Here is a 26,878-nt window from a genome sequence, read left to right as displayed (position 1 = left end):
TGGCATTTTTCCTATTTTGTTGTCTTACAACCTGGAATTAAAATAGATTTTTTGGGGGGTTGTAAAAATTTGATTTACACAACATGCCTACCACTTTGAAGATGCAAAATATTTTTTTCTTGTGAAACAAACAAGAAATAAGACAAAAAAACTGAACTTGAGCGTGCATAACTATTCACCCCCGCAAGTCAATACTTTGTAGAGCCACATTTTGCAGCAATTACAGCTGCAAGTCTCTTCAAGTATGTCTCTATAAGCTTAGCACATCTAACTGGGATTTTGGCACATTCTTCAAGGCAAAACTGCTCCATCTCCTTCAAGTTGGATGGGTTCCGCTGGTGTACAGCAATCTTTAAGTCATACCACAGATTCTCAATTGGATTGAGGTCTGGGCTTTGACTAGGCCATTCCAAGATATTTAAATGTTTCCCCTTAAACCACTTAAGTGTTGCTTTAGCAGTATGCTTAGGGTTATTGTCCTGCTGGAAAGTGAACCTCCGACACAGTCTCAAATCTCTGGAAGACTGAAACAGGTTTCCCTCAAGAATTTCCCTGTATTTAGCACCATCCATTGTTCCTTCAATTCTGACCAGTTTCCCAGTCCCTGCTGATGAAAAACATCCCCACAGCATGATGCTGCCACCACCATGCTTCACTGTGAGGATGGTGTTCTCGGGGTGATGAGAGTTGTTGGGTTTCCGCCAGACATAGTGTTTTCCTTGATGGCCAAAAAGTTACATTTTAGTCTCATCTGATCAGAGTACCTTCTTCCATATGTTCGGGGAGTCTCCCACATGCTTTTTGGTGAACACCAAACGTGTTTGCTTTTTTCTTTAAGCAATGGCTTTTTTTTCTGGCCACAGTTCTGTAAAGCCCAGCTCTGTGGAATGTACAGCTTAAAGTGGTCGTATGGACAGATACTCCAATCTCCACTGTGGAGCTTTGCAGCTCCTTCAGTTATCTTTGGTCTCTTTGTTGCCTCTGATTAATGCCCTCCTTTCCTGGTCTATGAGTTTTGGTGGACGGCCCTCTCTTGGCAGATTTGTTCTGTTGCCATATTCTTAAAAAAATATATCATGGATTTAATGGTGGTCCTTGGGATGTTCAAAGTTTGGGATATTTTTTACAACCCAACCCTGATCTGTACTTCTCCACAACGTTGTCCCTGACCTGTTTGGAGAGCTCCTTGGTCTTCACGGTGCCGCTTGCTTGGTGGTGCCCCTTGTTTAGTGGTGTTGCAGACTCTGGGGACTTTCAGAACAGCTGTATATATACTGATATCATGTGACAGATCATGTGACACTTAGATTGCACACAGGTGGACTTTCTTTAACTAATTATGTGACTTCTGAAGGTATTTGGTTGCACCAGATCTTATTTAGGGGCTTCATAGCAAAGGGGGTGAATACATATGCACGCACCACTTTTCCGTATTTTTTTTGTTGTTGTGTGAATTCTGAACATAATTGCAAAAGGGTTTTCTAATGATCAATTAGCCTTTTAAAATGATAAACTTAGATTAGCTAACACAACGTGCCATTGGAACACAGGAGTGATGGTTGCTGATAATGGGCCTCTGTACGCCTATGTAGATATTCCATTAACAATCTGCCGTTTCCAGCTACAATAGTCATTTACAACATTAACAATGTCTACACTATATTTCTGATCAATTTGATGTTATTTTAATGGACAAAAAATTTGCTTTTCTTTCAAAAACAAGGACATTTCTAAGTGACCCCAAACTTTTCAATGGTAGTGTGTGTGTATATATATATATATATACACACACACACACACACACACACACACACACAGTGGGGAGAACAAGTATTTGATAACCTGCAAAATCGGGCAAGTGTTTCCTACTTACAAAGCATGTAGAGGTCTGTAATTTGTATCATAGGTACACTTCAACTGTGAGAGACGGAATCTAAAACAAAAATCCAGAAAAATCACATTGTATGATTTTTAAGTAACTAATTTGCATTTTATTGCATGACATAAGTATTTGATACATCAGAAAAGCAGAACTTAATATTTGGTACAGAAACCTTTGTTTGCAATTACAGAGATCATACGTTTCCTGTAGTTCTTGACCAGGTTTGCACACACTGCAGCAGGGATTTTGGCCCACTCCTCCATACAGACCTTCTCCTGATCCTTCAGGTTTCGAGGCTGTCGCTGGGCAATACGGACTTTCAGCTCCCTCCAAAGACTTTCTATTGGGTTCAGGTCTGGAGACTGGCTAGGCCACTCCAGGACCTTGAGATGCTTCTTACGGAGCCACTCCTTAGTTGCCCTGGCTGTGTGTTTCTGGTCGTTGTCATGCTGGAAGACCCAGCCACAACCCATCTTCAATGCTCTTACTGAGGGAAGGAGGTTGTTGGCCAAGATCTTGCGATACATGGCCCCATCCATCCTCCCCTCAATACGGTGCAGTCGTCCTGTCCCCTTTGCAGAAAAGCATCCCCAAAGAATGATGTTTCCACCTCCATGCTTCACGGTTGGGATGGTGTTCTTGGGGTTGTACTCGGGGTTGTACTCATCCTTCTTCTTCCTCCAAACACGGCGAGTGGAGTTTAGACCAAAACGCTCTATTTTTGTCTCATCAGACCACATGACCTTCTCCCATTCCTCCTCTGGATCATCCAGATGGTCATTGGCAAACTTCAGACGGCCCTGGACATGCGCTGGCTTGAGCAGGGGGACCTTGCGTGCGCTGCAGGATTTTAATCCATGACGGCGTAATGTGTTACTACTGGTTTTCTTTGAGACTGTGGTCCCAGCTCTCTTCAGGTCATTGACTAGGTCCTGCCGTGTAGTTCTGGGCTGATCCCTCACTTTCCTCATGATCATTGATGCCCCACGAGGTGACATCTTGCATGGAGCCCCAGACCGAGGGTGATTGACCATCATCTTGAACTTCTTCCAAGCAACAGTTGTTGCCTTCTCACCAAGCTGCTTGCCTATTGTCCTGTAGCCCATCCCAGCCTTTTGCAGGTCTACAATTTTATCCCTGATGTCCTTACACAGCTCTCTGGTCTTGGCCATTGTGGAGAGGTTGGAGTCTGTTTGATTGAGTGTGTGGACAGGTGTCTTTTATACAGGTAACGAGTTCAAACAGGTGCAATTAATACAGGTAATGAGTGGAGAAGAGGACGGCTTCTTAAAGAAAAACTAACAGGTCTGTGAGAGCCGGAATTCTTACTGGTTGGTAGGTGATCAAATACTTATGTCATGCAATAAAATTCAAATTAATTACTTAAAAATCATACAATGTGATTTTCTGGATTTTTGTTTTAGATTCCGTCTCTCACAGTTGAAGTGTACCTATGATAAAAATTACAGACCTCTACATGCTTTGTATGTAGGAAAACCTGCAAAATCGGCAGTGTGTCAAATACTTGTTCTCCCCACTAATATATATATATATATATATATATATATATATATATATATATATATATATATATATATATATATATATTTCTAATGTTACCTAAGACCTTCATAAACACAACCAAATGATTATTTTTGCTATAGCATATATGAAATGTATCAATTACACTGTTAGCTTGAAGGGGGGTCCCTCAAAGCCCAGCGGTTGTAGTGATGAAAGGGGATGTTTGGCATTATGTTAATACTGTATATGTTCGAGGCCTAATGGTACAGTCCTGGGAAATGTTGATATCTATACCAATTCAAGCCAGCCCTACGGTATCGTTAAACAGGGGGTTACATACTGTACCTATTGAATATAGCATGGTTGTTTAAGAGATTACCTGTTCTGAAATCCTGCAGCTGCAGTCTTGGACTGATTCATGTAAATGCCAGAAATTTGATTTAGAAAATAGATTTTATTGTAACTTTGGCTTCTCAAACCGATGCGGACATTCTGATTATTACTGAATCTTGGTGTAAGAAGTCTAGGCCGAGTGCTGATGCGTTTCTGACTGGTTATAATGTATATAGATCTGACAGAGTTGGCAGAGGTGGGGGTGTCGCCATATTCGTAAAGAACAACGTAAATGCTTTTGTGTCAATTTCCATCCCAAAGCAATTTTAATGTCTAGACCTTAATGTGGGCCTTGGTAATAATACCCAGCTAACGCTAGTGGGAATTTATTGCCCTTCATCGGCTACCCCCTGTGCGCCTAAAACATTGTCTGACTTGTTATCGAAGTATGCAAAGCCTGAATTATTAATAATAGGTGATCGGCTAAAATATTTTAGTACTGAGTTAAACCTCACTCAGCTGATAACTAAACCAACCGTCCCCAACATTAAACACCCTGAAAAATCTACTCCTTTATATATCATTCTAACAAACGCCCCTCATAAGTATACAGAAAATTGAATCTTTGCTAATGCGCTCAGTGACCATTGTCCTGTTGCCTGCCTAAGAGATGTTAAGTTACCTAAATCTCGGCCATGCATTAGTAGAGACATTTTAAGAATCTGGACATAGCACTGTTTCAGCCACTATGCTTGTTTTAGATATGTTCAATGGCCTGAATCATAAAAATCATTGCGCTGCCTTATTTATAGAGCTTTCCATGGCCTTCAACACCATTCCGTACATTCTAAGGCCATTCACCTTTCCCTACTCATTCAAAGGCTGTCTGAAATGGGCCTGGATCAGGGGTCTTGCAAATGGTTTAAGAACTATCTGACAGACAGGATGGACTCAATGTGTGCTTTTTTTTCGATGGTGTAAAGTCTAGTTTCCTCGATATTACGAAAGGTGTACTGCAGGGATCGGTTTTGGGAGCTGTTCATTTTACTATTTATATATTTTTTATTTAACTTGTATTTATTCAGGGGAGCCCAATTGAGACCAGGGTCTCATTAACAATGGTGCCCTGTGTACAATCATTTGTACAGTCAAGAAAATGGAACATAAAAAAATTACAATATCCACATTTCTACTATTGAACGTATTTAGGCTTGCCATAAAAGTGGTTGAATACTTATTCAATCAACACATTTCAGCTTTTCATTTAAAACATTTCTAAAAACATAATTCCACTTTGACATAGGCCAGGGACACAAAATCTCAATTTAATCAATTTTAAATACCGGCTGTAACACAACAAAATGTGGAAAAAGTCAAAGGGTGTGAATACTTTCTGAAGGCACTGTACATATATACAACTGTAACAATGATAAATGTCTGTTGGGGCGTGCAGCCCGACAGTATGCTCTCGATGGTGCTCCTGTAGAACCCAGAGGGCCCCCAGGGACAGGACAAATTTCTTCAGCCTCCTGAGGTTGAAGAGTCGCTACACTCGCATTAACATCTGCTAACCATGTGTATGTGACAAATAAAATTTGATTTGATTTGTGGTGAGCTTAGAGGGCACTATGGTATTGAAGGCCGAGCTGAAGTTAGTTGACAGCATCCTCACAAATGCATTCCTTTTGTCCCGGTGGGTGAGGGCAGTGAAATGACAATTGCGTCGTCCATGGATCTGACAGAGCGGTAGGCGTATTGGAGAGGGTTGAGTGTGTCGGGGAGGGACGAAGTGATGTGGTCTTTGACTAGCCTCTCGAAGCACTTCATGAGGACGGAAGTGAGTCCTATAGGTCGGTAGTCATTCATCTCAGTTACTTTCCCTTTCTTGGGCACGGGGATGAGAGTGGACATTGTGAAGCAGGTGTGGATAAATGTCCAAAAACACAACAACTAGCTGGTCTGCACATGCTCTGACGGCGCGGCTAGGGATGCCTTCTAGGCCAGGAGCCTTGCGAGGGTTAACACGCTTGAATGACTTCCATACGTCCTCCGTGGAGACTGTCAGCACGTAGCCCTCGTCCTCAGGGGCTCTCTTCGGCAACTCAAGAGTCATTATGCTCGACGTGTGAGAAAAATGTGTTTAGCTCGTCCGGCAGGATAGCGTTGGTAACAGCAATGTGACTGAATTTATTTTTGTAATCCGTGATCGTTAGAAGCCCTTGCCACATACGCCTCGTGTCCAACCCGCTGAATTGCTTCTCTATTTTGTCCCTATACTTGTGTCTCGACATCTTGATCGATCTGCATAGGTTATAATTGTATTGTTTAACCATGCAATTGTCCCCAGTCACCTTGCAGTGCTTATAAGTAGGATCTCTCCTCTTCTGTTTCCTGACAAGGCTGCCATCAATCCACAGTTTATGATTCGGGTAAGTTTTCAAAAGCACCATCGGTATCACATATTCAATGCATTTTTTAATGAATCCGGTGACTGTCGGCGTATTCATTTAGGTAATCCCCAGTGGCGCCTGGGAAATATTCCAGTCCATGTGATCAAAACAGTCATAGAGCATCGATTATTTTTAATATATTTTATTTTTAAGGATTTTCTTTTGCAATTTTGTACTAAACAAAAGCACACAATATTTTTTTTAACAAAATAAAAACACTGCCAGACTTATGAAATGAAGCATTGCTTAGGCAAGACATGGGGCAAGAAGAGAGCAACAATGACAGTTGCAACAACAGTAAGTGTTCCTAGTCAGTGTTCACAGTCAGTCTCTGTCCAGATGGTCCAGAAAGGGACCCCAAACCTTGAGAAATCTGCTGGAGGAGTTGGTTCTAAAAAACTAATATTTTCCAAGTTAATGGTGCCTGAAGCAAGGTGGAGGGGGGGACTTCCATTCTGTGAGGATCATTTTTTTTGCAGCCACCATTCCAAACATCAGAGCCTGTTGTTCCTCATAGGACGATCTTAGAGCAGACTCTGATCAGCCAAAGAGAGCGATCAAATATGTTCCTCCAATAATTATTGAGTAGGGGGCAGAGCCAAAACAGATGAGTTAAGGAACCCTCTGAGGCTTTACACCTGTCACACAGTGGGGAGGCCTGGGGGTAAATTCTATGTCATTTGGTTTTGGAGTAATGAAGTCTACCCACAACTTTGTATTGTATCAATTGATATCTGGCATTGATGGAACAGGAGTGAATTCTAGACAGGGCTTCTCCCCATAGACATGAGATTTCAATATTTAACTTTTTACCCCAGTTCTCCTTGAGATGACTAGTAGAGGCCTCTGTGTAGTTGGAGAAAAAGGAGACAACTGTGAGATGAGGTGTTTTGAATTGGGAGGACGCTGTAGCAAATCATAAAACGAATGTTGTACAGGGAGGGTGTCAGCATTTTGAATTTTCCCTTTGATATAGTGTCTGACTTGTAAGTAACGGAAAAAATGTGAATGGGAGAGATTGAATGTATTCTTTAATTGGATGAATGATGCTAATTGCTTATCTATGTATAAGTCTTCAACTGTGGCCAGTCCCTTCTCCCGCCATTCAACAAATACCTTATCAGACCAAGATGGAACAAAATAATGATTAAAGCATATTGGGGTGTATACAGAGGTGTCAGGCACCTTACAAACATGCTTAATCTGGTTTAAAAAACGTTAAGAATTTCTCAGAGCAAAGTTGTTGCCTATCAGTTTGTTTGGGAACTCTGCTTTGGAGAAAAGCAAGGCTGGAAGAGATGAATTTGTGACAGACTTGAGTTCCATATTTAGCCACACGGGGGCAACAGTGTCCAATTTATCAGGGAAACCCAGTTGCCAGTACGTAAATGTCCTGGCATTTGCAGCCCAGTAATAATGTTTAAAGATGGGTAGGCCTAAACCGCCGCTTTCCTTGGCCTTTTGCAAGTGGTCTTTGCGAATACAGTGGTTTCTGTAACCCCAGACAAATGACAAGATTGTCGAGTCCAAAGTCTTAAAAAATTATCTAGAAAAATTGGGAGATTCAAGAAAAGATAAAGGAACCTGGCGAGAAAAATTATGGCTTCAATGCGCCCCATCTTAGCCAGCTCTCTGTTTTGTTTTAGCTTTGCAACCAGTTCACTGTAGTTTAGCTTGAAGATGAGCTTTGGATTTCTAGATATTTTTAGTCCCAGGTAAATTAAGTGGTCATGCACCACTTTAAATGCTATCCTCTCTAGCTCACTTGTAACATTTTCAGCGATACACGAGATCACCTTTTCCCCAATTTATTGAATAGCCAGATAGTTTGCCAAATTAATTGATTATGTCTAGTAGTTTAGGGACAGAGGCTACTGGGTCCGAGAGGTATAATGATACATCGTCTACATATAATGAAATGCGGCTTTCTATGTTTCCTACTTTAAGACCTTGGATATTAGGATAATCCCTTATTTGTATCGACAGGGGTTCAATGGCGACAGCGAAGAGCAGAGGACTGAGTGGGCAAACCTGATGTAGTTCAAAGGGACTGGATTTGTCGCTGTTGGTCAGAATAGAGGATGTTCGGCAGGCATAGCGCATTTTGACCCAGGTGATAAATGAGTCGTCTAATCCAAATCTAGTGAGTGCTTCAAACATATATGACCATTCTATTTGGTCAAAAGCTTTTTGAGCATCTAGCGATATAACAGCCGCCTTGCATAAAGAATGTTCAGCAGCCTGCGCACATTAGAAAAAGAAAACCTGCCTGGGAGAAACCCTGTCTGATCCGGGTGAATAATGGTTGTTACATGTTTGTTCAACCTATTAGCAACGTTGGTGATCATTTTATCAAAATTAAGCAATACTATTGGTCTATCATTTGCAGGCTAAGAATGCCTCTCTGCCTTTTTTAACAGAACGCAAATATTGGCTTCATACAATGATTTCGGCAAAATATTATTTTCTGTTGAATCAGTGATCATCCTGAGTGAGGGGAGGGAGAGCTTCACTGAAGGTTTTATAAAATTCCCAACCCAAACCATCCGGGCTTGCAGCCTTTCCAGGTGGGAAAGCTTTTTATTGCCTCCATTATTTCCGCTGTTGTTAAATTTGAGTTAAATTCTTTTTTTGGCGCTATCATCAAGTTTTGGCAGGCTGATGGAATCAAAGAAGGCTGATACATCAGAACCAGAAGCATCGGATCTGGAAGAATATAACTGAGTAAAATTGTTTGAAGCAGTTGTTTATATTTTAGGGTCTGTCAGCAAAGTGCCCGCCTTAGACCGGATTTTATGGATTGCTCTATTTGCCTGTGCACTCTTTAGTTGTCTGGCCAGCAACCTTTCCGGTTTGTCCCCTAGTTCAAATTGTTTTTGTCTCAGCTTTATTAGTAGGAGGTTACTGACCTGTGAACCAAGAATAGAATTGTATTCATATTTTAATTTCAAAATATTGTTGTAGTCAACCTAAGAGAGTGAAGTTCTGTATGTCTCCTCCAAAGCTGGGAGTTTTTTTTCTATCTCCTCCAACCGCCTACAATTCCCTTTTTTGTTATGGCATACTGAAATAATATGACCTCTCATAACCACTTTAAAGTTTATCATAGTGTAGAATCAGATACCACTCCTGTGTCATTAGTCTTGAGGAACTTATTTAACTTGGCTGCCATGCAGTCAATGAATGCTTGGTCTGTGAGCAAGGAGGGGTTAAAACGCCAACTGTAATTCTGTTTTGGTAAAGAGAGATTGAGGGACAACATAATTGGACTGAGGTCACTTACTAAGATGCTATGGTGTTTCGAATTAAGCACATTGGGTATCCGTTTGGAATCTATTAGGAAGTAGTCGATTCTAGAAAAACACTTGTGAACATGACAGTAGAATGAGTAGTCTGTCTGTGGGATGTTGCAGTCTCCAGATGTCCACTAGATTCCTGGATTTGATTAGATTATTTAGAACCTGAACAGAGGTGATATTTGAACGAGTACGTGTAGACAGTCTGTCAAGATACGGAGCAAGGTAACAATTAAAATCGCCTCCAATTATTAGATTAGTGGTACTAAGATCTGGGAGCAAATCAAAAACATTACGAAAGAAATGTGAATCGTCAATGTTAGGGCCATAGACGTTCAATAGCGTGACAGGGAAATAATGAATGTTCCCTGATATAATGATGTACCTACCGTGTGGGTCTGTAGACATGGAGGAGAGTTTAAAAGGGATGTTTTTACAAAAGAGAATAGCGACACCTCTAGCTTTGGAGGAGAAGGGTGGTTGATAAACTTGAGAAATCCAGTTGGATCTGATGCCGCTGCATCATGGCTTTTATGTGCATTTCTTGCAGGACAATTTTTTATTTTACATTTTTTTATTTCACCTTTATTTAACCAGGTAGGCCAGTTGAGAACAAGTTCTCATTTACAACTGCGACCTGGCCAAGAAAAAGCAAAGCAGTGCGACACAAACAACAACACAGAGTTACACATGGGATAAACAAACGTACAGTCAATAACACAATATAAAAATCTATATACAGTGTGTGCAAATGTAGTAAGATTAGGGAGGTAAGGCAATAAATAGGCCATAGTGGCGAAATAATTATAATTTAGCATTAACACTGGAGTGATAGATGTGCAGAAGATGATGTGCAAAGGAGCCAAAAAATAAATAACAATATGGGGATGAGGTAGTTGGGTGGGCTATTTACAGATGGGCTGTGTACAGGTGCAATGACCGGTAAGCCGCTCTGACAACTGATTCTTTAGCTTCGTGAGGGAGATATAAGTCTCCAGCTTCAGCTTCATTTTTGCAATTCGTTCCAGTCATTGGCAGCAGAGAACTGGAAGGAAAGGCGGCCAAAGGAGGAGTTGGCTTTGGGGATTACCAGTGAAATATACCTGCTGGAGCGTGTTCTACGGGTGGGTGTTGCTATGGTGACCAGTGAGCTGAGATAAGGCGGGGCTTTACCTAGCAAAGACTTATAGATGACCTGGAGCCAGTGGGTTTGGCGCCGAATATGAAGCGAGGGCCAGCCAACGAAAGCATACAGATCGCAGTGGTGGGTAGTATATGGGGCTTTGGTGACAAAACGGATGGCACTGTGATAGACTACAGAGTGTTGGAGGCTATTTTGTTAATGACATCGCAGAAGTCAAGGATCGGTAGGATAGTCAGTTTTACGAGGGTATGTTTGGCAGTATAAGTGAAGGAGGCTTTGTTGCGAAATAGGAAGCAGATTCTAGATTTAATTTGGGATTGGAGATGCTTAATGTGAGTCTGGAAGGAGAGTTTACAGTCTAACCAGACACCTAGGTATTTGTAGTTGTCCACATATTTTAAGTCAGAACCGTCCAGAGTAGTGATGCTAGACGGAGGGGCGGGTGCGGGCAGCGATCGGTTGAAGAGCATGCAATTAGTTTTACTTGCATTTAAGAGCAGTTGGAGGCTACGGAAGGAGTGTTGTATGGCATTGAAGCTCATCTGGAGGTTAGTTAACACAGTGTCTAAAGAAAGGCCAGAAGAATACAGAATGGTGTCGTCTGCGTAGAGGTGGATCAGAGAATCACCAGCAGCAAGAGCGACATCATTGATGTATACAGAGAAGAGAGTCGGCCCGAGAATTGAACCCTGTGGCACCCACATAGAGACTGCCAGAGGTCCGGACAACAGGCCCTCCGATTTGACACACTGAACTCTATCTGAGAAGTAGTTGGTGAACCAGGCGAGGCAGTCATTTGAGAAACTAAGGTTTTTGAGTCTGCCAATGAGAATGCGGTGATTGACAGAGTCGAAAGCCTTGGCCATGTCGATGAAGACGGCTGCACAGTAATGTCTCTTATCGATGGCAGTTATGATATCGTTTAGGACCTTGAGCGTGGCTGAGGTGCACCCATGACCATTCATGGGTGATGGGTGCACCGAGATCGTTTCCTGACATTTATATCCAAAATCATTTCAAATAAAACATCTTAAGCATGTACAAATTAAAATAAAACTTTTCTGGCAGCAGAAAACAAAAACCAAACACAGTAACAGACCCCAGAGAACCCCCCTCCTTCCCCAGAGAAGCCCGCCCTCCCCACTGCTTCCCCAGAGAACCCCGCCCTCCCCACTGCTTCCCCAGAGAAGCCCACCCTCCCCACTGCTTCCCCAGAGAACCCCGCCCTCCCCACTGCTTCCCCAGAGAAGCCCGCCCTCCCCACTGCTTCCCCAGAGAAGCCTGCCCTCCCCACTGCTTCCCCAGAGAACCCCGCCCTCCCCACTGCCTCCCCAGAGAAGCCCGCCCTCGCCACTGCTTCCCCAGAGAAGCCCGCCCTCCCCACTGCTTCCCCAGAGAAGCCCGCCCTCCCCACTGCTTCCCCAGAGAACCCTGCCCTCCCCACTGCTTCCTCAAATGAAGCACTGTTCTCCCCATCACACGTAAATGAGGACACCCTGGCATGATCAGTCTTACCAGCCCTCTCCGCAGTTGTTGGAAAACAAATTAATATACTGCTCAAAAAAATAAAGGGAACACTTAAACAACACATCCTAGATCTGAATGAAAGAAATAATCTTAATAAATACTTTTTTCTTTACATAGTTGAATGTGCTGACAACAAAATCACACAAAAATAATCAATGGAAATCCAATTTATCAACCCATGGAGGTCTGGATTTGGAGTCACACTCAAAATTAAAGTGGAAAACCACACTACAGGCTGATCCAACTTTGATGTAATGTCCTTAAAACAAGTCAAAATGAGCCTCAGTAGTGTGTGTGGCCTCCACGTGCCTGTATGACCTCCCTACAATGCCTGGGCATGCTCCTGATGAGGTGGCGGATGGTCTCCTGAGGGATCTCCTCCCAGACCTGGACTAAAGCATCCGCCAACTCCTGGACAGTCTGTGGTGCAACGTGGCGTTGGTGGATGGAGTGAGACATGATGTCCCAGATGTGCTCAATTGGATTCAGGTCTGGGGAACGGGCGGGCCAGTCCATAGCATCAATGCCTTCCTCTTGCAGGAACTGCTGACACACTCCAGCCACATGAGGTCTAGCATTGTCTTGCATTAGGAGGAACCCAGGGCCAACCGCACCAGCATATGGTCTCACAAGGGGTCTGAGGATCTCATCTCAGTACCTAATGGCAGTCAGGCTACCTCTGGCGAGCACATGGAGGGCTGTGCGGCCCCCAAAGAAATGCCACCCCACACCATGACTGACCCACCGCCAAACCGGTCATGCTGGAGGATGTTGCAGGCAGCAGAACGTTCTCCACGGCGTCTCCAGACTCTGTCACGTCTGTCACGTGCTCAGTGTGAACCTGCTTTCATCTGTGAAGAGCACAGGGCGCCAGTGGCGAATTTGCCAATCTTGGTGTTCTCTGGCAAATGCCAAACGCCCTGCACGGTGTTGGGCTGTAAGCACAACCCCCACCTGTGGACGTCGGGCCCTCATACCACCCTCATGGAGTCTGTTTCTGACCGTTTGAGCAGACACATGCACATTTGTGGCCTGCTGGAGGTCATTTTGCAGGGCTCTGGCAGTGCTTCTCCTGCTCCTCCTTGCACAAAGACGGAGGTAGCGGTCCTGCTGCTGGGTTGTTGCCCTCCTACGGCCTCCTCCACGTCTCCTGGTGTACTGGCCTGTCTCCTGGTAGCGCCTCCATGCTCTGGACACTACGCTGACAGACACAGCAAACCTTCTTGCCACAGCTCGCATTGATGTGCCATCCTGGATGAGCTGCACTACCTGAGCCACTTGTGTGGGTTGTAGACTCCGTCTCATGCTACCACTAGAGTGAAAGCACTGCCAGCATTCAAAAGTGACCAAAACATCAGCCAGGAAGCATAGGAAGAGAAGTGGTCTGTGGTCCCCACCTGCAGAACCACTCCTTTATTGGGGGTGTCTTGCTAATTGCCTATAATTTCCACCTGTTGTCTATTCCATTTGCACAACAGCATGTGAAATTTATTGTCAATCAGTGTTGCTTCCTAAGTGGACAGTTTGATTTCACAGAAGTGTGATTGACTTGGAGTTACACTGTGTTGTTTAAGTGTTCCCTTTATTTTTTTGAGCAGTGTACATTACCGCTTATGAATAAACATAGAATCCACTGTTTGTGCAGTCAATATCCCAGAAATGTATGGTGAGTGATTTCACCCTTTCAGAGGGTTTGCTGTAGTTTTGATAAGTAGGTTGCAGCCTCTTCGGGTTTGGTGAAGACTTTTGTCATGCCGTTGTGATGATCACGCAGCTTTGCTGGAAAACGCAGGATGTATTTCACCACCTCCTCTCTCATGGTCTGCATCACATCTCGGAATGCATCACCATGGTGTAGTCGGGGAAGATGAGAACCTTTTGGCCTTTGTATTCCATAGATCGCTGTCGTCCAAGTCATAGAATGAGCTCCTTTTCCTGAAAGTGATGTACCCTTGCGATTATGGTGCGCGGCCTGGAACCTGGTGAGGGCTTTGCCTGTAGAGAGTGGTGTGCACGATCAATGATGAGGGGCTTTGGGAAGTTGTCATCGCCCAGCAGCTTGGGAATGAGCTTGGACACGAACTCTGAAGGTTTACCTTGTTCTTCGTCCTCCAAACTCCCCACAAGTTTGATGTTCAGCCTGCGACTTCTGCCTTCTAAGTCGAGAACCTTGGCTCCTCGTTATTTTTTTAAGTTGGGCAGGTGGTTTCCAGGCCTCCGATCCAGGTGTCATGGTCAGATAGGGGCTCATCGGCTGTGTCCATGCGGCTCTTCAGTTTGGCCTGTGCTGTCTTTAGAGACTCAAACTTTGTTTCGAGCCTGTCAAAACGATCGGTGATAGTTTTTATTACAGCCTCTTTCATTTGTTGACACATTGCCATGGCAGAATCTTGTTGCTGGGTGTCTGAAGAGTTGTCGTCTTCAGTACTCAAAATGGCGCAAGCTGCTGCTTGTTGGGCCTGGGCTTTTGTAGACTTTGCGTTAGCTGTTTGTTTTCATCGCCATATTTCACTTTTTCGCTGTTAGTCAATGCCTGGGTTATATACTAAATAACGTGTATATATTTTTTTTGTTGCAAATTTGGAACTAAAATGGTAACAATTAAAGATACAACAAATAAGCGTATGAACGCTTCTACTCCATTCGCATGCGCACTAGCACCCCCATGGAGCATTCATTCTGATTGGTCAGACAAGCATTGTACAGACCATTAAAATATAATCCAATTGTGGCCTCCTGAGTGGTATAGTGGTCTAAAGCACTGCATCGCAGTGCTAGCTGTGCCACTAGAGATCCTGGTTCGAATCCAGGCTCTGTCACAGCCGGCCACGACCGGGAGATCCATGGCCCAGCGTCATCCAGGTTAGGGGAGGGTTTGGCCGGCAGGGATCTTCTTGTCCCATCGCACAATAGTGACTCCTGTGGCGGTCCGGGCGCAATGCACGCTGACATGGTCGACAGGTGTACAGTGTTTTCCTCTGACACATTGGTGCGGCTGGCTTCCAGGTTAAGCGGGCATTGTGTCAAGAAACAGTGTGGCTTGGCTGGGTTGTGTTTCGGGGGACACACAGCTCTCGACCTTTGCCTCTCCCGAGTCCGTACAGGAGTTGCAGTGATGGGACAAGACTGTAACTACCAATTGGATGCCACAAATTTGGGGAGAAAAAAGGGTAAAAAAAATATATATTTCAGAATAAGGCTGTAACATAACAAAATGTGGAAAAATTCAAGAGGTCTGAATACTTTCCCGAATGCACTGTACATGTACAGGTATTGCTCCTGCTGCAAATGACAACCTGCCAAAAGTAACACATCCTGTGTTTATAAAAGGCTTTGCAGGAACTGAAGTTCACCAGATTTTCACCGCCATGTTCTATTAAAAACACAACAGGCTCTTTGTAACCCAAACTCCTGGACCTGAAGCATTCAACAATATATAAACAGCCCAAGCTGACAATCACACACGGTATAGAATGCTGGTTTCACCGGGATGACTGCTGAAGTGAGCATCGAGTATGTGGTCACAGAAGTGTTGGAGGTTGTCCAGCTGTCTGAAGTGGCTCTGCAGAGGGCTGCTGGGTAGACTTGCCTTGTGGAGGGGAGCTACAGAGCCAAACACAAACTCATCCAGGCTGGACGGCCTGGAACAGAGAGAAAGACACATACATTAATACGCCACACATAATAGAATCATACCCAACCCAGCCCACTACGGTAGTCCAGAACTCACGTGTTCCCAAAGAAGTAGTAGTCCGTCCCCAATCTGTGGGAGAGAAGATTCAGACACTCCTTCGCTTCACTGTAAATCTGACGAGAGGGGGGATGGAGAGAGGAGAATTTACTTAGAATGTAGGGGTGAGATATCATTTGGTATCAAGTAGTCCCCACTGTGTGTCTCCCTGGCCTACCTTTCCCTCCACCTCAGTGATGGTGTGTAGAGGAGACTCTCCTACCTTTCCCTCCACCTCAGTGATGGTGTGTAGAGGAGACTCTCCTACCTTTCCCTCCACCTCAGTGATGGTGTGTAGAGGAGACTCTCCTACCTTTCCCTCCACCTCAGTGATGGTGTGTAGAGGAGACTCTCCTACCTTTCCCTCCACCTCAGTGATGGTGTGTAGAGGGGAATCTCCCTTGGTCAGCAAAATACGGGACAGGGCCATGTTGGCATGGCGACAAGGGACCAGGAAGTTGTGGCGGAAGGGAGAGCGGGAGGCGAACCACGGCCGCGTCAGGTTAGCATAGTTCTCAGCGTCCACCCAGAACGTGTGTAACTACAGGACAACACACACACACACACACACACACACTTAGAAAATAGTACATAATACAGGGCACATAACACTCTTAGTACACAAACAAAAACCATCTGCTGCACTTTCAGAATGTGTCTAAATGCAAAACAACAGACACATCCACAACAAGCTGTGCACACTACAACTACAGACACACTGGTTGTTCTTACCAGAGCTGGTCGTAGTTTCTCCTCCAGCAGAGCAATGTAAGCCATGGTGCCTGCTCCCTGCCTCGTCAACAACTCCTAGTCTGTATTAAACCTCTGGTAGACAACACACAGGCCTTGTTGTTAGCTCTGCATAATTATAGTTCTTCAAAACTTAATTTACTGTGAAGGCAGGAAAGGAGACATTACCTGTTTTCTCAGGAAGTTGAGAATCTGAGCAGGTTCTGTTACTGTGGATCCCTGGCAGACCAACTCTGGAACCGCGCCTGTAGTGTTGGACATAGGGGAAACTGAGTTTGAAGTGTGTCATATTGTGTTACTTCACCGTTCATAAGTGCAGCATGTGGTATATATGTCTATGTACATTAGGCAGTAAAACTGATACTCTTCCATCAGATAGTCATCCAGTCATCCAGCCCTAAAGTACTCTATCCCTTACTAGCTAGTATTTACCTTTTTTACCAGGTTAAATTACATAATAATGATCATGTAATTACTAGTGTTAGTACAACAAAATTCTGTTTCTTTTGTCCATGTCCTCCACGTCCAGTCTATGGGTGTAAATCTGGGTTTGGCTCCAGAGAAATTTGCATAAGCTTGAGAGAGAGCAGAGAAGTTAGCTTTTCAGAGGAAATACAAGACATGAGACTATTGAAAACTTTACTGAACAACACTACCATAAAGCCTACATAAAAACAACCATGAGTGGAACACATGACGAAAGTGTCCCTTGCTCATAATTGGTAAAGATTGTCAGATAAAACAATGGAAAATGTAGCCAGCCATGCAACAGAACACTGGCGACACAAAGAACATATCATCATTTAGTTTTTCCTGAATGCATTTACCAGCACTATGAGGGACTCTGTGTGGACTGAAGGCAAACCCCAATCACCTCCCCAGCATCTCAGCTCCATGGAAGCCGCCAAGTTTGTTTGCTGTGATTTGGGGTGTAATCATTGCTCCAAACAGTTGCAAAAATTCTGTTTTGCAACGTAAATTAGCATTTCTATTGGACAGATTCAGGTAGGTCATTCCCTGTTTGCTGAACCTGTCCAATAGAAACAATAGGAACGTTTAGCAAATGTTTAACCAGGCGGTGAATCGCATCTCTGCATGTCTGTCAGACATATCAGTGTGGATGACGGATCACCACCTCAAGCTGAACCTCGGCAAGACGGAGCTGCTCTTCCTCCCGGGGAAGGACTGCCCGTTCCATGATCTCGCCATCACGGTTGACAACTCCCTTGTGTCCTCCTCCCAGAGTGCTAAGAACCTTGGCGTGATCCTGGACAACACCCTGTCGTTCTCCACTAACATCAAGGCGGTGACCCGATCCTGTAGGTTCATGCTCTACAACATTCGCAGACTACGACCCTGCCTCACACAGGAAGCGGCGCAGGTCCTAATCCAGGGACTTGTCATCTCCCGTCTAGATTACTGCAACTCGCTGTTGGCTGGGCTCCCTGCCTGTGCCATTAAACCCCTACAACTCATCCAGAACGCCGCAGCCCGTCTGGTGTTCAACCTTCCCAAGTTCTCTCACGTCACCCCGCTCCTCCGCTCTCTCCACTGGCTTCCAGTTGAAGCTCGCATCCGCTACAAGACCATGGTGCTTGCCTACGGAGCTGTGAGGGGAACGGCACCTCCATACCTTCAGGCTCTGATCAGGCCCTACACCCAAACAAGGGCACTGCGTTCATCCACCTCTGGCCTGCTCGCCTCCCTACCTCTGAGGAAGCACAGTTCCCGCTCAGCCCAGTCAAAACTGTTCGCTGCTCTGGCACCCCAATGGTGGAACAAGCTCCCTCACGACGCCAGGACAGCGGAGTCAATCACAACCTTCCGGAGACACCTGAAACCCCACCTCTTTAAGGAATACCTAGGATAGGATAAAGTAATCCTTCTAACCCCCCCCCTTAAAAGATTTAGATGCACTATTGTAAAGTGGTTGTTCCACTGGATATCATAAGGTGAATGCACCAATTTGTAAGTCACTCTGGATAAGAGCGTCTGCTAAATGACTTAAATGTAAATGTAATGTAATGTTTAGGGTAATGATTACACCCCTGGAAGTGAGTGACATCATCGGGAATCTGACATATAATCGGTAATTGTGGCCCCCAGGTGGGGTCTCAAAAGGTATGTTGATTCAACCAGTGTGTGCCCAGTGGGTAGAGAGTTGTACCACAGCTAGTGATTTATTTTAAGTGACTGTAGAAGTACTTGTTCTCACTAAGATGTATTTATCCATGACGTTAAGATCTATTTTCCCAAACCACAGTCTGAGGTCAGTCTAGCTGTCTGGTTTAAAACCGCATGTCTCCTGTCTCTGGCCCTTACAGACTTTATCATTGCTTCAACAGAGCAGAGCCATATCTAGAATCCATTCACATCCTCTCAGTCTGTTTCAGTCTGTCTTCCATCCAGGTCTTCTACCTGTTAGTTCATCTTTACAGGGATAACAGGAGCTGGGGTAGGGTTCAGCCTCGTCAAGTTCAAAACACTAGTAAAAACCTTGCTTTAAAATGAGTTCCCATTTCTCACCATAAATAACCCATTTGGAATCCTAACTGTTGTTTTATAAAAAGCTCTGATTCTGAATGATGTGCTCTTCAGCTACTAGATAACCCTTTAAAAAAACGGTGTTCCATTGGCAGATATAGTGAAAGTGTGTCCCAGTTGAGTGTGTATGTGTATGTGTGTGTGTGTGTGTGTGTGTGTGTGTGTGTGTGCGCATATCCAGTTTCAGTTTGATGTTTTCTGTCTGTGCACTGGGGCAGGCCTCCAACATCTTGATCGTTTGGTTATGTCTTCCACTCTAACCCTGGATCGCTAAGTGCTTGGTCATGTCTGTCTCCTCTGAAAACATTTTTCTATTCCATTATAATCCCTGCCAGCAGCTGAGAGCCAGTGGAAACTATTCACCTCTGCCTTAAACAAACCCTACCATCTGGGGCCCGAAGAAACAAACAATTTTACCTGTGTATGTGTTTTTGTGGTCAGGCGTGAAGAACATTCTGCATAACTGCCAGCGTGTGCCCAACCCAGACCAGAGGGACTGAGACAACGACGGGGTGGGAGACCCCTGTGACTTCTGTCCTGACATGATCAACCCCAACCAGGTAACCATAAAACAACCACAACACAACTATAGCACATCACAACCACAACAAAACCCCTATAGAATCATAACTCCATTTCAACCGAAACACAACCACAACAAAACCACTACAGAACCAACAACTTCAACCATAACCATAGCACCACCCTAACCCCAAACTCAGCCTGAAACTCTACTCAGACTGAAATTCTAATGTAGCCAGCAGCAGGGTAGCATGCCTCATGAGGATATTGAATAATATCCCTCTTATTTCTTCTCCCACAGTCAGATGTTGATGAGGTTCTTGTAGGAGACACGTGCGACACCAACCAGACAGATGAGGACAGTCAGTCACTCCACTAGTTTCATTCCCTACTGTGGGTGGGCTCTCTCAAATAGTTCCTCACTCTGTGGGTGGGCTCTCTCAAGTAGTTCCTCACTCTGTGGGTGGGCTCTCTCAAGTAGTTCCTCACACTAAGGGCGGGCTGTCCTAAAGTAGTTCCTCACTCTGTGCGTGGGCTCTCTCAAGTAGTTCCTCACTCGTGGGTGGGCTCTCACAAGTAGTTCCTCACTGTGGGTGGGCCCTCTCAAGTAGTTCCTCACTCTGTGGGTGGGCTCTCACAAGTAGTCCCACTCTGTGGGTGGGCTCTCTCAAGTAGTTCCTCACTCTGTGGGTGGGCCCTCAAGTAGTCCTCACACTGTGGGTGGGCTCTCTCAAGTAGTTCCTCACTCTGTGGGTGGGCTCTCTCAAGTAGTTCCTCACTCTGTGGGTGGGCTCTCTCAAGTAGTTCCTCACTGTGGGTGGGCTCTCTCAAGTAGTTCCTCACTCTGTGGGTGGGCTCTCTCAAGTAGTTCCTCACTCTGTGGGTGGGCTCTCTCAAGTAGTTCCTCACTCTGTGGGTGGGCTCTCTCAAGTAGTTCCTCACTCTGTGGGTGTGACATACCTAGAACCCACTGGCTAATCTCAGTGTGACCCTGTCTGCCTGCCTGCCCTGCCCTGCCTGTCTGTCTGTCTGTCTGTTCCAGATGTCGACATGGGTGACGCATGTGCAGGAGACTTGGACCAGGATAAGGTGTTTAGACAACTCTCCTGAGGATACTCCACTACTACCGTCTCAGGATCGACAACTGTCCAGAGAATGCTGAGGTCACCCTGACCAACTTCAGAGCCTATCAGACAGCAGTACTGGACCCTGAGGGCGACTCCCAGATTGACCCCAACTGGGTGGTCCTCAACCAGGTGACCTCATCATCTTTTACATTCTGACATTTCAGTCATCTAGCAGACACCGAGGAACACTGACAGTGCTAGAGTCAGAGAGTATGCAACAATACAAGTAAACGAGTTTGATCCTTGATTGAGTTCTTTGATTCAGTTTGACCAATGATGTATAGGTAATGGAGTATTCTGTACAATGTCATCTGCAGTATCATAACTCTCTCTCTCTCACTTTCTCCCCAGGGTATGGAGATAGTTCAGACTATGAACTCTGACCCTGGCCTTGCTGTAGGTAAGACAACTCTCATTCTCCATTTGACAGGCCACCCTCTCTGCGCCACTTACGTTGTGTGTGTGTGTGTGGAGGCCCCACATCGTTCAGTGTGTATATGTAATAAGCCTGTGTGTGTGTGTACAGTAGGCTACACAGCTTTCAGTGGGGTGGACTTTGAGGGGACTTTCCATGTGAACACGGTGACTAATGATTACTACACAGCTTTCAGTGGGGTGGACTTTGAGGGGACTTTCCACGTGAACACGGTGACTGATGATTACTACACAGGTTTGATCTTCGGCTACCAGGACTCCTCCTCTTTCTACGTGGTCATGTGGAAACAGACTGAACAGACCTACTGGCAGGCTGTACCCCTCAGAGCTGTGGCTGAGCCTGGCAAGGCTCAAGGTGTGTGTGTGTGTGTGTGTGTTCCATGTTTTTACAAAAGTCATCTATCACAGAATGCTTAAAACAAACCCAACCCTGCTCTATCCTTTTTCAGGACTTCCTTTCGCACCTTCTCCTTTTTCTCTCCCTCTCCCTCCTCCAGGCAGTGAAGTCTAAGACGGTTCCAGGGGAGTATCTCAGGAACTCCCTGTGGCATACAGGAGACACCAACGACCAGGTACACCTGCTGTGGAAGGACAAGGTATCCTACCGCTGGTACCTACAGCACAGACCACAGGTTGGATACACCAGGTGAGACACACACAACCACCCACCCAACAAACAACCACGCGCACACACACACACATTCTGAACCCTGTGTGTGTTGTGTTCAGGTCGCGTTTCTAAGAGGGTCCTAACCTGGTAGCATACTCCAGTGTGAAGATAGACACCAGTTTGGGAGGAGGGAGATTGGGCGTCTTCTTTTTCTCCCAAGAAAACATAATCTGGTTCAACCTCAAGTACCGCTGCAATAGTGAGTGACAGTTTACTCAGCCAACCAGCAGACAGATACAGAGAATAGCCCTGGTCACAGCACGCCGATAGGACATAAGCTGTCCAAGATTGTCACTGCTACAGTGTGTTTAAGTCAACACCTCTCTGTTGTGTTTGTCCCTCTACAGACACCATACCTGAAGACTACCAGGAGAACAGTGCACAGAACACTGAATAAACCCACCCGGGACGGGAGAGAGGGAGGGGAGGAGAAAGATGGGGAGAGGGGTGGTTGAGAGGAAAAAAAGGGGAGAATGGGACAGAGAAGAGTGGAGAGAAAGAGATGGAGAGAGGAAAAGGGAAAAAGAGGAGATGAGATGAGAGAAGAGACTAAGCAGCATAGTGCATTTCAGTGGGCATTATTAGAGGAGTGAAGGGGAGGATTAACACAAGCAAATATAAAAGCATTATTATTACTGCTAGACTTGTGCCTGGGATGAGGACTGAGGTCTACTCATCAGGGCAACAGACTTCCGGACATTACTTGTTATTGCTGTGTTGACGTGCTCTGCAGTCTGTACATACTGTACTATTATAATAGGTTCAACTAGAAGATTGATGATTGTAGTGTTGTTGTAAACCTGTATGTGTGTTATCTGGGGAAAGGGTTGGTGTATCTAGGGGTTAAAACTTTAGTTAGTGTCTCCTCTACTATGGAGGTAACAGAAGAGCAAGGGGAATAGATTGTTGTTTTGACTGGCCGTACATTAAAAGACACCTGGACATTGGTTGTCCAGGTGTCTTTTAATGTAAGGCCAGTCAAATCAACAATCTATTCCCCTTGTCTTTTAGTTAATCTATTAATAAACATTCTGAGCATTTGTTAAAATACCGTCTCTGGGTCTTTTGTTTGGTGTGTAACTGAATAGATTGCTAGTTGTTAAGTAGATTGCAGTGTGATTTCTTCCCCAAGGCACCGTATTTCAAGCTGAGGCTATAAGTGATCAGCTTTACACAAACACACAGACACAACGAAATCACAGGCTGTTCATGTTTTATTTGTTGTTTAGGACAAACTCTAACTGTGTACAGAGAATTAGGGCTCTATTCAGCCTGTATCGCTGAAGAGTTGCAGATTGGGTGATAGGAATGTAAAGGTCATTTCCGATGGAGCCGACAAGACATCTGCAGTGTTTACCGTGAATGCAGTCTCCGCTAACGGGGGAACATTGCCTTTAAATGTCAATCACGCTGTAATGCTGAACGTCTGCCATATGGATTGAATAGAGCCCTTAGTGTGAGCAGAGTGTGTTTGGAGACACATGCACGCACACACATACACACAAAATGTTCTGCACAGACCAAAACTCACTAACGCAAGTGCTCCTGTTCAAATAAATGAAACAAACACACTCACATTCCACTCACACTCCTGTGTACACACCTAGTGGTCCTCTTAACAATGGAGAACAGAAAGGGACATCAACATATCAGGTATGGCAGCATAGAGCCTAATCAGACTATTTTGATCCTAACGGTTTAACATGAGCTTGAGCTGATGGTGTAGAGCTGAGCTGAAGAACACCATGTCACCTCTATCTGGCTCTGTGGACAAACAACAACTTGTCTGAAATGACACGTGGACACAATCTGCTAATATCAAACATGTACAGGAACTGATTAGGAAACACCTTTTACACCAGGCGTTCCAGTCAATTCAAGTGAAATTATATTTCTGAAATCGATTTTTTAAACTGAAAATCTATGGCAACTTTTTATTGTTGAATTGAAATTCCGATTCACTCCATGACAATACTGAATGGATAATGGATGGATCCCAACCCTATTGTGCACATCCGACCTTTCCAGATGGGTTTAACCCCCTCAGGACAATGGCTGAGGTGAAGAAACTAAAGTCACAGTGGGTACTTTATTATGGCATAAATATGCATGAACAAACTCATCAAACTGCTGCCTCATAGGGTTATGTGATTATTCTATTCAGCAATCTTAAATTGAAGGAGAAAGACTCAATCTTAAATAGAAAAATGTTCCAGTTGTTTTTCTTCAACAGATATCATTATATTAAACCAAAGTGTACATATATATATATATTAGTATCAAAAGGGTTATATACTGTAGGGTTGTAAGTATGACAACAGAATCATTTGGATTTCTGGAGAAAGGTTTTTTGCTCCCTGTCAGTCAAGTCTTGATCTGGGTTTGTTCAGTCAGTAACATCAACAACCAGTGTTAAGTAACCTACACTACACACTAAGGTCCCGGTCCATTTTGAACCCTATCCCCTTCTGTTTTCACAGTCCTGAAAAAGTCTCTGAAAGTGACCCTTCATCAGAGAGCACACCAAGGATCAGAGATTTGTGGCAGTTCTAGAGGTTACTCTTGTGAAGAACTTTAGTGTGTCAATTCTTTGTTTCTGAGATCTACCTTTGGCAAATGTTTGAAATCAAACTGTTGATCTTCCCTCCATGATTGCTGCTCCGCCTCCCTCCCTTCATTAGTAGTGACTCTGGTCCCAGGGCAGTCCTCTACCAGCCAGGTAGCACTCTGCTAGTCACACAGGCTTATTTGGAAAACACAACACTACAAAAAAGTGTTGTGTACAAATGTTGTCTCAAAAGGAGTGCGGACACAATCCATCATATCTACTCCTAATTAAAATGATTCACATGACCATGTGAAGACAGGCAAATCAAATCAAAACATTTTGATTCATTGCATAGAAAACGTCTTCTACAAAAGGGCGCAATAACAAGCAAGCAAGACACTTCCAGCTTATATGTGAGCCTGAGAAATGGAACTTCTCTTTATGGGAATAACATAAAAATATGGAGGTCTGGGTCCATCATAGGAAAACAGAGATGCTTCGCACACATAAAAATCACAAATGTAAGCAAACATGTAAAAGGGTTTAATTGACAGTGGTGCTCAAGGGTGCTGGGCATCCCATAACAGAATCAGGGCACCACTATGATCATGTGGTCCCACATAAATTACTGTATGTACATTGGTCCAGCCCATTGTTTTAGGCACCCTGAAGAGTCCGTTTATGATTTTAACCCTGCATGTAACAGAAAACTCCATGTATCAAAGGTAGTAAAAAAATAAAAAGAGAGCAACTGCCTTCAAGGAAACAATAGCTTAACCATGTAAAGTAGGAAAATGTATGTGAAAAAAGGAAATAAAAAAAACACTAAAAACAACAAAAACCCCGTGTAGAAAGCTGAAGGTAGTGTTGGGCTGTGTTTCAGTGAGTGTGTGTGTGTGTGTGTTAGGCCTCGAAGCGTTTGGGGCAGACCATGGGCGCGACCAGGGTCCAGATGTAGAGGATGAGACAGACCCAGCACGATGCCATCTTGATCCAGAACACGGACCAGCTGCCATCCAGCAGCTTATCTATCTTATGGTTGTCATAGCTACAGGAAAACAAACATCACACTCTCAGTGTTATGCTGAATTTAAATGAATTAAATAACTACAGAGACACAAGCTAGTTAAAGTTTCCCCAGTAACTCTCCTACTAACTGGAACCTAGTGTAACGTTTCCCCAGTAACTCTCCTACTAACTGGAACCTGGTTAAAGTTTCCCCAGTAACTCTCCTACTAACTGGAACCTAGTGTAACGTTTCCCCAGTAACTCTCCTACTAACTGGAACCTAGTGTAAAGTTTCCCCAGTAACTCTCCTACTAACTGGAACCTAGTGTAACGTTTCCCCAGTAACTCTCCTACTAACTGGAACCTAGTGTAAAGTTTCCCCAGTAACTCTCCTACTTACTGGAACCTAGTGTAAAGTTTCCCCAGTAACTCTCCTACTTACTGGAACCTGGTTAAAGTTTCCCCAGTAACTCTCCTACTTACTGGAACCTAGTGTAAAGTTTCCCCAGTAACTCTTCTACTTACTGGAACCTAGTGTAAAGTTTCCCCAGTAACTCTCCTACTTACTGGAACCTGGTTAAAGTTTCCCCAGTAACTCTTCTACTTACTGGAACCTAGTGTAAAGTTTCCCCAGTAACTCTCCTACTTACTGGAACCTAGTGTAAAGTTTCCCCAGTAACTCTCCTACTTACTGGAACCTAGTGTAAAGTTTCCCCAGTAACTCTTCTACTTACTGGAACCTAGTGTAAAGTTTCCCCAGTAACTCTCCTACTAACTGGAACCTAGTGTAAAGTTTCCCCAGTAACTCTCCTACTTACTGGAACCTAGTGTAAAGTTTCCCCAGTAACTCTTCTACTTACTGGAACCTAGTGTAAAGTTTCCCCAGTAACTCTCCTACTAACTGGAACCTAGTGTAAAGTTTCCCCAGTAACTCTCCTACTAACTGGAACCTGGTTAAAGTTTCCCCAGTAACTCTCCTACTTACTGGAACCTAGTGTAAAGTTTCCCCAGTAACTCTTCTACTTACTGGAACATAGTCTAAAGTTTCCCCAGTAACTCTCCTACTAACTGGAACCTAGTGTAAAGTTTCCCCAGTAACTCTTCTACTTACTGGAACCTAGTGTAAAGTTTCCCCAGTAACTCTTCTACTTACTGGAACCTAGTGTAAAGTTTCCCCAGTAACTCTTCTACTTACTGGAACATAGTCTAAAGTTTCCCCAGTAACTCTCCTACTACCTGGAACCTAGTGTAAAGTTTCCCCAGTAACTCTCCTACTAACTGGAACATAGTCTAAAGTTTCCCCAGTAACTCTCCTACTACCTGGAACCTAATGTAAAGTTTCCCCAGTAACTCTTCTACTAACTGGAACCTAGTGTAAAGTTTCCCCA

The 26,878-nt window shown here is 44.4% G+C and overlaps 1 protein-coding gene, 1 long non-coding RNA gene and 1 pseudogene across 2 annotated transcripts in view; 1 reads left to right on the top strand and 2 right to left on the bottom strand.

Moving 5' to 3' along the window:
* Window positions 1-15,356: 15,356 nt before the first annotated feature.
* Window positions 15,357-17,026, bottom strand: LOC106580399 (metaxin-3-like; annotated as a pseudogene).
* Window positions 17,027-20,728: 3,702 nt separating this feature from the next.
* Window positions 20,729-23,043, top strand: LOC106580400 (uncharacterized). Its single transcript, XR_001322887.2, has 6 exons — window positions 20,729-20,958; window positions 21,181-21,229; window positions 21,500-21,619; window positions 21,714-21,910; window positions 21,994-22,133; window positions 22,282-23,043. It is a non-coding gene; the product is annotated as an uncharacterized lncRNA (long non-coding RNA).
* An 87-nt stretch (window positions 23,044-23,130) lies between these two features.
* Window positions 23,131-26,878, bottom strand: part of LOC106580398 (serine incorporator 5) — a 43,057-nt gene continuing 39,309 nt past the window's right edge. Inside the window, exon 12 of the mRNA XM_014161409.2 lies at window positions 23,131-25,530. Coding sequence (XP_014016884.1) covers window positions 25,386-25,530 — 145 coding nt within the window. The 3' untranslated portion in view covers window positions 23,131-25,385. The remainder of the gene's footprint in view (window positions 25,531-26,878) is intronic.

The sequence above is a fragment of the Salmo salar genome, chromosome ssa20 (genome assembly GCF_905237065.1).
Source record: "Salmo salar chromosome ssa20, Ssal_v3.1, whole genome shotgun sequence".
NCBI lineage: Eukaryota > Metazoa > Chordata > Actinopteri > Salmoniformes > Salmonidae > Salmo > Salmo salar.
This window is presented reverse-complemented; position numbering and strand designations above follow the sequence as displayed.